The following is a 15,150-nucleotide window of genomic DNA, read 5'->3' on the forward strand; positions in this document are numbered from 1 at the left end:
CTATATCGAGCAAAACCATTGAAAGAGGAGCATGAATTGATAAATAAACATGCTGTAAGGGAAGAAAATCAGCACAACTCTGGCAGAGAGAGGTCACGTCTCATGAATCTGTAAGGGCACTCTGGTGATAGCACGAGGATGTTCTGGTGGGTCCAGGCAACGTCTGCATGACAGGAATGCTTTGCACATGCCAGGTCTAGCTGCATCCCACAGCCATATGGGGTGAGACCTAAGCAAACACCAACCCTCTCCTCCTCCTCTCCCCTGCCCTGGTTTCCACACAGAGGAAACTGGGGCATGCAGCTTGGGTATGGGCTCTAATAAATTCTGTCAGCGTGCCAGCGTGGGTAATTACTGATCTAGGACCTGCACACTGCCTTGCATCAGGAGGTATGGGAGGATGCAATCACGGCAGGGCTGGATTTTAAAGCTATTAAAAACATCTCCTGAAAGATCTTAAAGAGAGCTCAGGAATAAGGAGGTCGTCTCTTCGTGGATTATTAGCAGCTTAAAAATAGGAGACCAAGGGTGGTAACAAATGGACATCTCTCACAAGTAATGGAGGTTACCAAGGAAGTCTCACAACGCTCCACGCTGGGGCCTGGGCTGAGAACTGTGCTCAAACATCATGTGAGAAAAATCAGACCTCTGGAGGTGACAGAGCTCGCTGATGACTCCAGACAATGAAATCAAGAGCTGCCTGTGAAAGACTGCTGAAAAATCCTGCAAGTCTGTGTGGCTGGCTGACAAAATGGAAGGTGAAAATCACTGATTGGACAATGCAGACAGTATAATCATCTCCCACCATACATACAAAATAACCAGATTAACAAACATTACGCAATAAAGAGTCGTAGGTGTAACTTGGGACAGGTTTTTTGGGCTTCTGCCTTTTGAAAATACTTGCTCAGTGTTCATCAAACCAAGCGAAGAGACATGACAGAAGAGTAAAGAGAAAGACAGAAATTGTAATTTTGCTGCTGCATCCACTGTGCTCTGAATCCAGCGTGTTGGTCTGGTCTCCTCCCAGAATTAATACAAAGCATTAATTTTTAATGCTTTGGGGAGGGGAGGAGATGAGGATGGCCAGGGACAGCAGACAACTGATATACAAGGGTAGGTCAAATTGACTCACTTATTCTTCAGCTCACAGAAGAAACAACAGGACTTGATGGAGATCTAAGTGATAAATGGGATGCATGGGATGAGAAGGATTATATCCACTATTACTGCAAACACAGGAATGAAGTGGCACTCCATTAAATTATCAGCCACCTGCTTTAGAAACATCTCCAACAAACAAATATGCGTAATTAAATTGCAGAAGCAACTACCATGGAACATTTTTAGGTATCAAGATTATAAATGTATTCAAAGAGGTAAGAGGCAAATTCACAGGGAAAGACACAGAAGGGTTATTGAGCCCAACTGTCCAAATGCAGTCTCACATTCAGAAAGTACCTAAGTAATCGCTAGAAACAGGCAAGTGAGGAAGCCCCTTGTCCTGATCTGAAACTTTCTCTGACCAATTTAAAGGATGACAAACTGTGCTAGAGGGACAGTTTCTGACATTTCCCCACTCTTACAGATCTCCTTAAAACCACTGTATCTCCCGTTTTCCTTTATAGCTTCACAGTTTGAACCAAAACACTTTAGGAAATTTAAGAAGTGTTTAGAGATAGAGGCATTAGAAGGCAGAACCTTTAGAAATCTATGCAAAGAAACCACATCTATTGCTTTGCCCAACCAATGAATGACCTGTTTACAAAAGAAAGCCCAAAATAAAGACTTGGAAAATCTAGCTGAAGCATGTTACATCTATTATGTACGGGTATGACAGCCATTTTCCAAAATTTCATTCTTTCATCTGCACTACTGTGGGGTGGGTATGTAACAAAATCCCTTTATGTACTTCTCTGGATGGGAACTGAGCCGCGCGTTATGAAAAAGCAAATAGTAGTAACAATGTATATAAAAAAATTACTGATGAAGATTTTCATTTCCCACTGCACTGACACTTTGCATGAATTCAATATTCCTCACCAAAACAATACATATAAGCAAAAATCATGCAGGGAGTATCACCAAGGAGCGCTTGCTGACCTTCCAACAAGACCAGCGACTGCACACACGATTTATCAACAAAAATGAACACTGACAACTCTTACCAACTCTGGTTGTGGCAATAATAATTAAAGATGAGGGATTTGGAGACTGCCAGATGACACAGATTACAAAAATGTACCTAATTTTAGAAACTACAGGATTAACAGATTGCAAGGGAAGACAAAAGGGTTAACAGCCATCATCCTGCCAAATGTAAAAGCAAAAAAGTAATAATTTAAACAATAAGTGAAGTTTCTTATTGGCTTTATCACCATTCACAGATGATCTAACTAATTATCCCCCCTAAGCCCTGAGGTATACGAGGCTAAATAAATAAATTTAAAAAAAAAGGTGTTTCTAAATATTCAGCTTATTTTATTACGTTTATCTTCCTGCTGTTACCATAGAAATCAGAACATCAGGAAGACTTACAGGCTTCAGCACTGAAAGGGCACAGAGAGGCTGCTGCATCCTTGCACTGCCTTATGCAACACCAAATCCTAATGGTCCCAGCTTCCACAGGTATATTATGAGGGTGTTTAGGAACGTAATGAAAACATTATTTACTAAGAAAATGTACATAATTATTAAAAGCATATTTTAAATACAATCTTAACTGTTTCAGCTGAGCTACATACTAATTCTTCATTTAATTTTATGGCTTTCCTCAATGTTACAAAATCCTCTGCCCATCCACATCCCGTGACAACACTAGCACAGAAACTTCCTAGAAATCCCCTTGTACTGAAGCTGTTTTTCCCGCCCCTCTCTACCTCATTTGGTCTACCTCAACTGTCTCATTTGAAAAGTGTCGCCTCTATTGTTTGATTACTGCCAACATCAACCTCTGTCTCCCTCTTAATTTAAAAACTTCATGCTTGGGGCAATTACCAAAGGCATAGCATGAGAGATGCTTGCAATACTCCATTTTTATTTTACTGGGAGCAAAATCTTTTGCTTTAAAGGATCTGTTTATATCAATATGTAGTAAATGTTGTTAATTTTAAAAAATTATATCTATATATCTATATATCTATATATATATCAGTATATTCTGCTCTGAATGTTTTGTAAATAATATTAAGTAAAGTGCAGTCTCTATTGAAGCATTTTTACTGTAAGGACTGAGCATCGTATGATCTAATACAATGATTTCAGAGATGGAAAAATGACATAACTGATCCAAATGGTTGTGAAAGCTGGCCCCAGTTTTAAATTCAGTTTTTCAAGTTCAGTACTTTTGGGTACCTCATACAATGCCTAGTGCTGGTTTTTACTAAGCAAACCCTCAAGTCCTTGACTATGGTAAAAAACAGCATGAAGTGCAATGGCCAGGAAATTCAGAACCTGCACACTTCTGCACCTGTGATTTATTCTTTCTGTCACAGATGACGAACTGAGAAAAATCCAAGGAGCAAGAAAACACACAACACATTAGTCATGCAGCGCATTTGCAAAATACTGTTGAAATATTGATGCTGTACTTTAATGTACTAAAGAGTCTCCACACAGTGTGCCTCAGCATCACTGAACTCTCCCAGTATCCCACATAACTGCTATTTTACAGCCAGGTAAGGCTGGAACGGTAAATAAGGTTAATTTGGGTAGATTTGCTAAAAATAACAAATTATTTTGAAATCTTCTGTCTTTTCTGAAGTCGCTGCAAATTCAGAAATCTACAGAGAGACCATGTTAAACCTAAAAGCAAAAAGTAAATCAAGACCTGTGGGGGAATTCCAGGGCTGGGCCGTCCCTCTGGGCCTTTTATGCCAGTATATAGAGGAGGCTTGAATTTTAATAGTCATCATCAATGCCATCAGCTGTGGTTTTGCCTCAAGGAGGAATAAGAAGCCACCACGCATCTGCCTTAGGGGAAGGAATGGATAAGCAGTATATAAGCTTGCCATGAGGGATGCAGTTTCTGGCTTCCAGCTGGGAGGAGGAGATGTGCTGGGAGCACGAGCCATGGCCCCAAAGGCAGCCCATGTCCCACCGCTCCCACTGGTTTCCCACGTTGTGTGAGTGAGGATCCCTGCCATTCCACGTCTTGGCTCCTGCTGGGTTTCTGTTGGCAGTGCTGCACTTGTAAATGCTTTTTATTCCTTCCTGAGCCTCTGAAAGGTTGCCAGCCAATGCCCTGACGTAATGTATGGGTGGAAGCAGATACCTGGGATGTTGTCACCAGTAGCCGGCGGGACAGCAACTGCCTGAGCCCATTAAAACCTGAGCAAAAAGGAGCATCCCTTGCCTTTCTCTGGAATTTAGACATCTGCCTTCTGCACTGCAAAGACAGAAACTCACACTTTTGAAAGGCTGGGCCCATTTCTTGCAGACAGTCCATGACACCACCTCTTCAAAAATGTTGAGGACTTTTCCCTCAAAATGGCACAGCCAGGGAAAGAGTAATTTTAGCTATTAGTTCCACGATTAATTCATCCAGTAAGGGAAAGAGCAATGGAAGATGCAACTAACGGCCCTACCTTCCATGTCTTAGAAATCCTTCTTTAAGGCTGCTCCCTGTAGTAAAGAGTATTTTGCAGAGCTTCAGCCAGAATCCCTGAAAATAAGCCAGTGTTACAAACCATGGGGTTTTGTACATATCTTGCTTTGTTTTTGCACCCATTCCAGCCAGCACTGCTTGGTTTTCTGCTTTCAATTGCGTATGATTTTACCCACATAATGCTCTGGACTTACATTATCCACACATGTGCCTGCCTCAGGTTGAGTTAGAAAATTTTACCTAAAGTCTTTGGTTAAATTTTCAGGCGAAATTTTTCCCTCCCTTGAGTTAAACAGTCTGGGTTGGTTTTTTTTCCTGTAGGATTTCTGTTACTTTTGCAGTAGGAACCTGAAAAGTCTCAGAGCTTAGGGTTTGAATTAGGGACAGTCTTTTGCTATGTCTTAAGAAAATCTTCCCCATTAGTATCTCTGTTCTCCCAAATCCTTAGATCCATTCAAGGTAAGGCTTCCTCGATGACAAATGAAGAAAAACCTCCAAAAGTCTCTTGCTACATAATCCTTACATCTCATCCAACCTGATCAAAGGAGTCACATGGGAAAAATACTATGGGATAGCATAACTTGAGGGCTTTGTTAAGGATAGAGTCTTCAAAGCAGGTACCTAAAGGGCCTAAACTATGATTTCACAGACCACCTTAATTCTGGAATTTTGAAACTTCTTGAATTTGAGTTTGCACAGCCTACAAACATAACTACAACAACACCTTTTGAGTGTAATCCCATATGCAGCAGTCATTATTTAAGAGTGTTTACCCTGAATAGGAATTATGTGGTGTCATGTGTATGACAGTCTTCTAAAGATTCACTGTGAATTAAAACCAAAGCTGTATCTACAAAATATTAGTTTTGATCACAGCTACTATGCTACAAAAGAAATGGATCAAAAATCTACACATGCCATAACTTACACAAACACAACATAAAACACTCTATTTTATGCCTCTTTTCAAGCTGTTTTTTAGGCATTTCTGTCAGAGGCTGAGCAGCCATTTTCTTATCCCTCAGTTAAAATCTTTGTGTTCAGTTAAGCCAAATTAAATCAATGGAATATATGCCTGAACCATAAAGACAAACAGTACACTTAATTAGATATGTAGCATGACTAAATGAAGGCAGACAAATATTTCCAAGTCTTCCACAAGCCTAACAGGAAATCAAACCACATATGAGTAGGGAGGTATCTTGCATTGTATTTATACAACCGAAGTTACACTTAACAGCTATTAACAACATGGATCCTCATTTGTTATTGGCCTTGTTTACAGGCCTTCAGAATAAGAAAGAAAACAAGATCATATATCACGGCCCTCCAGAAACATTACAACTTCCTTTTATTCACAGTAGTTAAGAGTAAACGGAAAATTCATTTAGCATAAAACAAAGCCACATAATTCCACTAATGACAACTTCTACTTTCACTCCTTTTTAACTGTTCATTGAAGAAAATGCTGAGCCCTCTGGGGCACCAAGGGCCTGGTCAAGGACATTTCTTATTTTTTCTTGTAGAGAAATGGGAAATGACCTCTCCACACACAATATGAAGAAATGCCAAGAAAATCTTGGCCAGGTGATAACAGAAATGTAACTCTCTCAAACCAGTAAGAGGCAAGGCATTGTAAAGCATCCCCTTTCATTCTGCATCAATTAATAAATGTCCTAAAATGCCAAGGGCAGTAAAACACTCAGAAAGTTTCACCAAGTAAACCTCAGGGAGGTCTAATAAACCCTGTGGCACAGAAACAAAGGCCAGTGCTTGTAATTACACAGCACATTTCCAAGTTCATGGCACACAAAAAGTAAAGGTAAGACCAGCCTTCAACAATTCAGAGCAAAGCTTTAAAGCACTTCATGAAGAGGAATATGTATTGTATTTTGTATTAGGGGAGTGATTTCTACACTGAACTGTATTGGTGGACTTGTACAATTCTAGTAAATAATCTCTGGCCTTACCTCAGAAGTGAGAAAAGCACTGCATTTCTTAACTTAGAATCACAAAACTATAGCTTGGGAGGGACCTCTGGAGGTCTGAAGTTCAACCCCCTGTTCCCTGCAGAGCTGATTTTGACATTGGAGCAGAGTGCTTGGTGCTTTGCCCAGTGAAGATTTCGACATCATCTGGGACTGAGACTCCAAGGTCTCTCTGGTTACCTGCTTGGCTGTTTCACCATCTTGTTAGGAAATGTCTTCTCCTGCTGCCCAGGAGGCAGTGTGCTGCTCCAAAATTGGGATCACAAACTCTCATTCTCCCCCTGAGTACCTCCACGAAGAGCCAGACTTCATCTTTTCTACAACTCATTAGGAAGCTGAAAGGTGCAATTAAATCCACACTGTCCCTCACTTTCCCAATCAGCCCTGACCACCTTGGCCAACCTCTGCTGGCTCTCTATGGTTACCCAACAACTTTACCTTGCTAGAGAGCCCTAAACTCAGACTCCAAATGCAGTCTCTCTCAACCACCATCCTGAGTGGCAATGTGAGAAACTGGGAACAAATGCCTGCCCTGATGCCCAGTGACTATGAAACACAAGCAAAGTGTGTGTGAAAGAAAACACTTCCCATTCCAGAGAGGTGTCTATTACTGTTTCAGAGTGAGCACTGAACATCCTACCTCCAAAGATATTTCTTTCCCTGTCTACCTACTTCCAAAGGCCCTATCCTCCTCTCACATCTCCTGGCAATTTTTTTTCTCCTCTATTTATAAGCAATTGTCTTCTCTCTGCAATGAGTATATTGCCTAATATGCAGATGACCAGGCCACTATCTCAATTACATATCTGGTTTGGGATGTTTTAATTTTGCACACCTTTTTCCAACTGGATCCCTAACTCAACCTCAGTATAATTCTACAGGCACCTATCTTCACAGCTTGCAGCATGAAACTCAAAATTGATCTCAAATTCTCAAAGTTGCTTCTAGCTGCAGTGTAACAAGAGAAAGCAATGCACACACTTTTATTTGCAAGCAGGATTGATTTCTCTGTCCAATAAATTCTGACCCTCTGACTGACTTTCTTGAGATGAGGGAAAGCTGCTTTTGTGTTTGAACTTTTAGTCTACATTCCCCCAGGAGAACTAAACTCTTCAAAGTTCACATTTTCACTTAGCTCTAGGTCAGATACGTTTTTGTTTTTTTTTTCCTGTGACAATTCTCTAATGTTCAAGTCATAATGGAGGTGCTTTCAACAAGGAAAATGGCTGACACTACATTTTCAGCCATATGCAGTAAATCACTAGTTCTTCCTTTAAAAAAAAAAAAAAAACACAACTAAACCAAACCATCCTTATTTGATATTGCTCACTGCTTTAGGATCCATCTCACACTCATTAATTATTTAGGGTTTCCAAAATCAAACACAGACTATTAAGATGGACAGCAACAAAGCACCTTTTCCAAGAAAAAGATTTCAGAATGCATCAGGAGATTAAGTGGTAAGTTATTTTTTTGTTAATTCTTTTCCTGTTTTTTTTTCTTTTTCCCCAAGTGCACCCATATCCTATTGATTATGTCTCCTTTTTACCTCTAGAAACAACCCCCAACCTTCTGGGATAAGCAAATGATGAAAGCCCCATTTAACTGCCTGTGCATTCACTTAGATTTTTGACTTTACTGTCTTGTAATAAACACTAGGAGGATGGAACAGAAATTAAATTATAGTCATCAAAACCAAAGCACTAAACACACACAAACATAAAATATGAAGGAACACATACTCAGACGGAACGGTTGATCCTTCTTTTTGTCTGAATGCATCATAAAAGAAGTTATGTTTCATTACTGAAAAAACATTTTGGCTTCTTTCACAGTTGCAAAGAAGGGTAATTAAGACTGTCAAGAAAACACATTGAACAGCTGTATATTGTTAACAAAAGCACCATTATATGACTGCTCTGAAAAACCCCAGTAATTTAAACATTCACATTTCCTAGAAGTTGGGTATTTTTCCAAGCTCCAGTAGATACCAAAAAATGTTCTTTTCTATAAATTGTGGTTGTGTATCAGTCACATTTCAAACCAGTGGGATGGTCCCAGTTTGAGAACACATCCCCGTACATAAGGAGAAGTGGACGGCAGTAATAAAAGCTTTGGGAATTGAAATGTGAGTCACTGAAAAAAATTAAAACTTCAGCTGCTTTTTAAGCCAGAATTAGCTGAAATTTTCTTAGACTGCAAGTATGCCTGAAAAACCAAATAAAGACAGCAGTCTTTCCAGCCTGCACTGAAAAGGGCCGTTAAGGAATACTTACTCATCGAAGATCAGGTCTGGAGCAAAATAGAGGAACTGGCTGTTTGTATGTTTGTACGACCTCCAACTCAAGGCAAACGATGACAGACACATCCATGAATACTGAATTAAAGTAATTTGGTCCTCGAGAGGCAAGTTTCTAAATCCTAGAGATCAAACCAGAAAATACCCATGAACTACAAGGGCTGGTCAAACCATCACCAAACACATTGCTTACTACGTTTTGCAGTATTCACAAACAAGAGCAACACTCCCACTTTGGAAAAAATAAAACCGTAACTTTTCTTTTCAGTGACAAAATATATTTTCTTCTTAAGAGGCTATTACTGAAAATTAAAGCTTTTTAAATATCAATCACAGACATATGAAACAAACATTACATAAAATAAGGAAAAAACCCAACTATCTCCTCAGAGGTTCATCTCACACCCTGCAATTGTGGGTTTTTTCAACACAGTCTGCGGATTCAAGACGCAATTTGTCAAGCAAATAGTTCTTTAAGCTAAAAGAAACAGTGAAGTGACATCTCAGCAGATGACTCACGGTCCTACCTGGAAGTATCTTTGCCCACTTCACCACCTGAATCATCTGCTTGCCGGCCAGGCGGTTTAAGGTGGAAAGCAGGTACTCCGCTGTGTCGGGCTTCGAGCTGTCGTATCCTGCGTACACGATCTCCGGCTCAATGCTTTCAAGGATCTTAACAGGAGAGGGAGTAAGTGCTGGTGAGATAGCAGACATGTGGGGGACAAGTGCAGTGTTGACAGAAGGCTCGGTCACGGGCGCGATGTACGTCGTCCCTTCCTCGGGGCTCTGCGGGGGTGGCTGCTGCCGCTGCTGGGGCTGCTCCTCGTGCATCCCTTTCAATTTCCCCAACTTTTTGGACTTCCGGGCTGTGAAGATGAGCAGCGTGAGAACCAAGTCAGTACAGAAAGCCAGCCATACCCTGGGTTTTATACAGGAAATGAAAGCTGAAGTATAATCTCGAAGTTCTCAAGTGAAACAGGTGCAGGACCTTAAGAAATATCTCACTGCCTGCAGCATCCTCACAGTGGAAAATGGACCAAAAGACACCCCTAAGCTCATTTTAACCGCTTTATTGGATTTTTTTATACATGACAGAATGTTCAGTATCTGCATCCATACAGACATGCATAAAACATCCTAGTTACTGTGGTTGGTGCCAACTAAACATTTCAGAACTGTAATCACTTGTCACCTATAAGAATGCAATTCATGTTCTCCATTGCATTGGTCATCAGAAGAAATCTGCACAATATTAGCAGACCCAGAGCCCTCTTAAGCTTTTGCCTTAACTTGAAATGTAGTCAATCCATTTTTAACAGCCCAAGTTTGTCAGGCCCCCTTGCTTTTGCTGCTTTGATACATCCATAACAGCTTTACCCCTTTCTCTTGAGTAATTCTGAAATAATGCTTAAATATTTACCCACTTAAAGAAGAAAGACTGGACCTCCTGTAACACCTTTCTCACTGCTATCAATATGTCTCTGATGATTTGGCTTCCCTTTTCTTTTAATTCCCCTTTTTTTCCCCTTTAATTCTACCTGTCCTACTTTTCTTTACTAAGTACTCTTAGAAGCCAGCAACACTATGGTGCTTTGACTCTTTGAAGAGAGGCTACCCATTCCCTGTGGTTGCACTCCCAACTTTGGCATAGCACAAGGAAAGAACTGGAATTAAAAATCGAGACAATTCTGTTAAAAAACTGCACATGAAGAACCAAACCAAAAGCCCAGCATAACTCTTTGCACTAGGGAAACATAACAACAACAATAAATCTTTAAAATCAATAAATAATGAACTACACTTAAATGTTCACAGATATTTCAGAGTAACTTCTCTCAAAGTCTTTCTTATCTATCTGGACATAGCTAAAATCCTTGTGCAGACTTTCATCTTCCTGTCTCTTAATTCTTACATTCTTCAACATTCCTTTTACGTGTCAGTAAATACAAGCCTATCTCACTCCATTTGGAATATTATTTCAAGTAGCCCCTTCCTAGACCATATCCAAGTTTACCTCCTCAAGTTTTCCCCATCATCAATTCCTCTCCCCCATCTTTCCTTAATTATAACCCCTTTTCTTCAGTTCCAGGATCCTTTCTGGATAACTTCCACCTCTACAAAATGTTCATTTCCACTCCAGCTCAGCATGACACACCTCTGCCTCCTGGGAAGCTTTCAAAGCTTGCTCTATGTGCTTATTCCTGCTCCTCTTATTTACAATGAAGAAAACCCCCCGAGACCCACAGAACCACCTCATTACTCTTCTACAAACCAATGTTTTAAGGAAACCCCCTCACCAGCAGAGCTGCTACTGCCTTCAGAGCATTTCTGGTGACAGCAGTCATTAATGTTCCGCTGTTTCCTTGACATTGGGGCTGCCTGCCCAGAGCCAGCGGCTGGGAATGAGCGAGGCAGGATACAGACGCCCAGGGTCCAGGACAATGCACGCCCAAGTGCAACAATAGCCTGTTGTTTTCAACACTTCCTTGCTGGGACAGTACCTTGAACTCAGAGGAGATGGTTCATCCCAAGATTCACCGGGAAATATTATTTATTAGGGTAAGCATGAGGTACTGCTACAGAAAACAGTGAAGTTACTACTCATACACAAGATCTTGAAGATGCCCAAAGAGATGCTCCTTTATTGTGGTGTTCAAAAGATAAAAATGAAATTCACTGCTACTGCATGTCCTTCATGGAGCAGGGAGTCCAAAATACCAACATCAGTTTGTAGTTGTTTCCATCACACCATGAAGGATCTTCCTGGCTGATCTCAGCACCAACAATCCCCAGCTAGCCTACAGAGAACTTCAGAGATCTTTGTTTAACTTTTATCATGTTCCCTTCTGAGAGCTGGAGGAAATCAGGTGAAGGAAATTAATTTCATTGATTCACCTACAGGATGTATGTCTGCTTTTGAGAATTCCTTATTTCCTCCACGCCTGCAGACATACAGACCAAGTGAGGCCAGCTGAATTTTTTAATAAAGGGATTGAATATGCAAATAAAAAATGCACTGCTCCTAATGAAATTTAAAGATCTTTTGTTCAGCTAACCACATCTACTTAAAAACCTCCTAGTTACCAAAAGCATTAGCACAGGTTACATAGGAAATACGTAGGTCCATTTGATGTTATAAAGAAGAGGTGAGATCTGTCAGCAAAGGTTTCACTGCAGCTTATTCTCTCTCAAGACACAGGAATTGTGAGAAGATCCTTCTAAAAGTCCATTCAAATCCTATTTCTTACTTTTCTATTACAAAATTCTTAAAAAAACTCTTTCAAACAATGAAGCACAACCAAAGGATTTTTTTTATCCTCTGGTGCATCAAGGTACATGGATGCAACATCCATTCTTCAAGATGTCATTTTCAACTCCAGTACCCAAAAATCCATTTTACAAAGCAGTAGCTAATCATTTTGTTAAACAAGCCTTTTCCTCCCTCTGCAAAATAAAACAGAGGGAGTTACAGGCAAAGCAGACAACCCTGGAAAGATCAGTCCTGAAGAGGAAATGAAAATGCAGTTGTTCCTCATGTTGGTGCAGTTGCACCTAATTAAGGATGTCCTGGTGAAATCACTGTGAGCACTAAATATCTGCATTTATCTTAGAAAGGCAAACCTGGACTTACAGCTTTTCCCAACAAAATAAATCCCAAAAACAAAGCAACAATGAGCAAGCTTAGCTGAATGTCTGATGGTGAGTTAACAGAGCCACTGGACACTGAAAACAGTTTAAAAATAAACCTGGAGGAGTGGATAGAGATTAGTGTTTGCTGCTATTATTCATTATGTGTATCAGGCACTATTTTTTTTTTTCTGTTATCAAAACAGGACTAAAAATAAAGAACTCTACACATTTTTTCATGTTTGTAGAGGCAAAAAAAAAGCATGTGCATCATAACTACACCAGAATAAAAAGAAGTGTTGGTTTACCAACTCCATCAAGTATCTTGCAGCACAGATAACTGATCACATACTTAAGACATAAGTTTGTATGTCCTATTCTCCAAGAGATTTTTATTAAAAGAAAAAAAACAAACCACCACATTCTTCCACGTATAAAACTGGCATAAAAATGTGTTTTAGTTTCATTTTCTTCCATTATAATGCCTTTAAAATGAAGCTGAGAAAAACATTACTGCTTGACAGTCATGTTTACAGTGAAGAAAACTGTATTTTTCATTTGGCTCAATGCCAGTGCTGTAGCTCAACTGGTTTGGTAACTCCCACAGAAACCAACAAGTGAAGATTAAATACAAACTGAGCAGTACATACTCTGAGTCGCTCTTTAAAAGCTGTTTTCCACATTTGCTCTCTGACTCCAATACCAACTGCAAAACCGACTAAGCCACCTCTGAAATGGAGAGTAAAAGCCATGCTCATCAGGATTACTCCCTGAAAATGCTCAAGAAATCCCTGGCTCTCCACACCAACAAAGCTGAACTCTGAAGCCTGTCTGGGCTTAGGATGAGAGTTTCATCCAAATGGCTGTGTAGCAGTGACTGCAGGACTTCTTGCCCTCCTGTTCAGTGTTACTGCAGCCAGAATTATAAATTATTAATAGGAGAATATTATAAATTCTCCTATTTTTCAATCACCTGAGACAGAGTAAGAGGTGAAGAAAAACAAACAATAGAGAAAGACACCGCAGATATACCTGAAGTTAAAATCACAAATATCTGTCATGACTTTTGTTGAGTATTATAGGTCGTCCTTATGCTCCAAAGAAAAGAAGACAAAGAGAGAGAGAAGAGAGGAAAGGAGAGAGAAGAGGAGAGAGAGGGGAAAGAGAGAGGAAGTAGAAGAAGAGGGAGAAGAGGGAGAAGAAGAAGAGGGAGAAAGAGAAGAGAAAGAGAAGAGAAAGAGAAGAGAAAGAGAAGAGAAAAAGAGAAAGAAAAGAGAAAGAGAAAGAAGAGAAAGAAGAGAAAGAGAAAGAGAAGAGAAAGAGAAAGAAGAGAAAGAGAAAAGAGAAAGAGAAAAAAGAAGAGAAAGAAGAGAAAGAGAAGAGAAAGAGAAGAGAAAGAGAACAGAGAAAAGAGAAAGAATGAAAAATTCGAAAAGTCACAAACTTGGATTTTAAAAAGGCACTTCCAACAGCCACTCTCTGTAGCTCTAACAATAAATAGTGGAACAAATAAGATACAAGTCAGTTGGACAGCTGGTTCCTTAGTATTGACCCTTCACATGGAAATCTCCTGTCACAAAGCTGAAACAGGGATCCTGCCATCTCAGGATGGGAGTTTTTGTGCCATCTGTAAAATGCTGACTAGGATTCTAGTCATCTGCAACAGGGAATGCTACTCTAGGTCCATTAATAGGACATTTATCTGGATGTGGACCTATTGCAAATTGGCTTTGGAATATATAATAACATGAACATCAGCTACAAATTATGGCATTCCGTATTTTTAAAGGTAAAGTTTGAGGGTTTAGGGTAGCCACAAGATAGGTAAACTATCATATTCTCTTTTAAAAAATACCATAGTAAACTTACACATGCTATACAAATAGGGTCTAGAGGGAGGTAATACATGTAAATTATATATATAATATATTCCCTTTGTGCCCGGGGAATATAGATAAATTAAGTTATGGACTTCACACACCCAATCACTAATTTTCATAGGCTCAAAATTAATAATTTTCATTGCATTACTGCTAAAAATGTGGGATCCAGAAATGTTGAAGAACAAAATGTTTTCAACAGTAGATAAACCCCCATAAATATTATGATTCAATTCAGCAGATTTCTAAGAGTAGTATCTTGTTTGTAGAGTTGTACCAGTGTTCAAATTTAGAAGATGAACAATGTAAAATGCACTGCAGATTCATGCTCACTTCCAGTATTCTGAAAGTAAAAAAGTAAGCTAAATCTGAAGTTTGAAAAATTAGCTGTAGTTCTATATAGAGACTTGCAATAAATTTATATATAAATATAATATATATAATATATATATATTTATATATAAATAAAATAAATTTAGATCTCCTGGAATCTAAATTTATTTTTTTTTAAAGACAATACTTAGAGCTTGTCTTAATGTCCATTAGAAAATAATTTATTTTTTGTATACTTAAAGTCATGATTTAGATGGCTAAGATCTTTATTTAATCACATCTATAAAGCTCTGCCAGAGCCAGGACCAAGCTGATCCTGACCCAACAGATCTTTATGATATTCTATCCATATTTGATACCATGAGGGATATCAAAAGCACATTGTAAGAACATATGCTACCTATAGTGTAAAGCAGA

General features: G+C 39.4%; 1 protein-coding gene across 5 annotated transcripts in view; it reads right to left on the reverse strand.

Moving 5' to 3' along the window:
- Positions 1-15,150, reverse strand: part of NR3C2 (nuclear receptor subfamily 3 group C member 2) — a 190,074-nt gene that overhangs the window by 22,269 nt on the left and 152,655 nt on the right. For all 5 annotated transcript variants that reach the window (XM_014254799.2, XM_088056146.1, XM_014254800.2 and 2 more), the window contains exons 5-6: positions 9,421-9,759; positions 8,871-9,015 (exon numbers count right to left, since the gene is read on the reverse strand). In XM_014254799.2, coding sequence (XP_014110274.1) covers positions 8,871-9,015; positions 9,421-9,759 — 484 coding nt within the window. The remainder of the gene's footprint in view (positions 1-8,870; positions 9,016-9,420; positions 9,760-15,150) is intronic.

The sequence above is a fragment of the Pseudopodoces humilis genome, chromosome 6 (genome assembly GCF_049639895.1).
Source record: "Pseudopodoces humilis isolate 2021_Gansu_Grassland_sample_001 chromosome 6, ASM4963989v1, whole genome shotgun sequence".
Lineage (NCBI taxonomy): Eukaryota > Metazoa > Chordata > Aves > Passeriformes > Paridae > Pseudopodoces > Pseudopodoces humilis.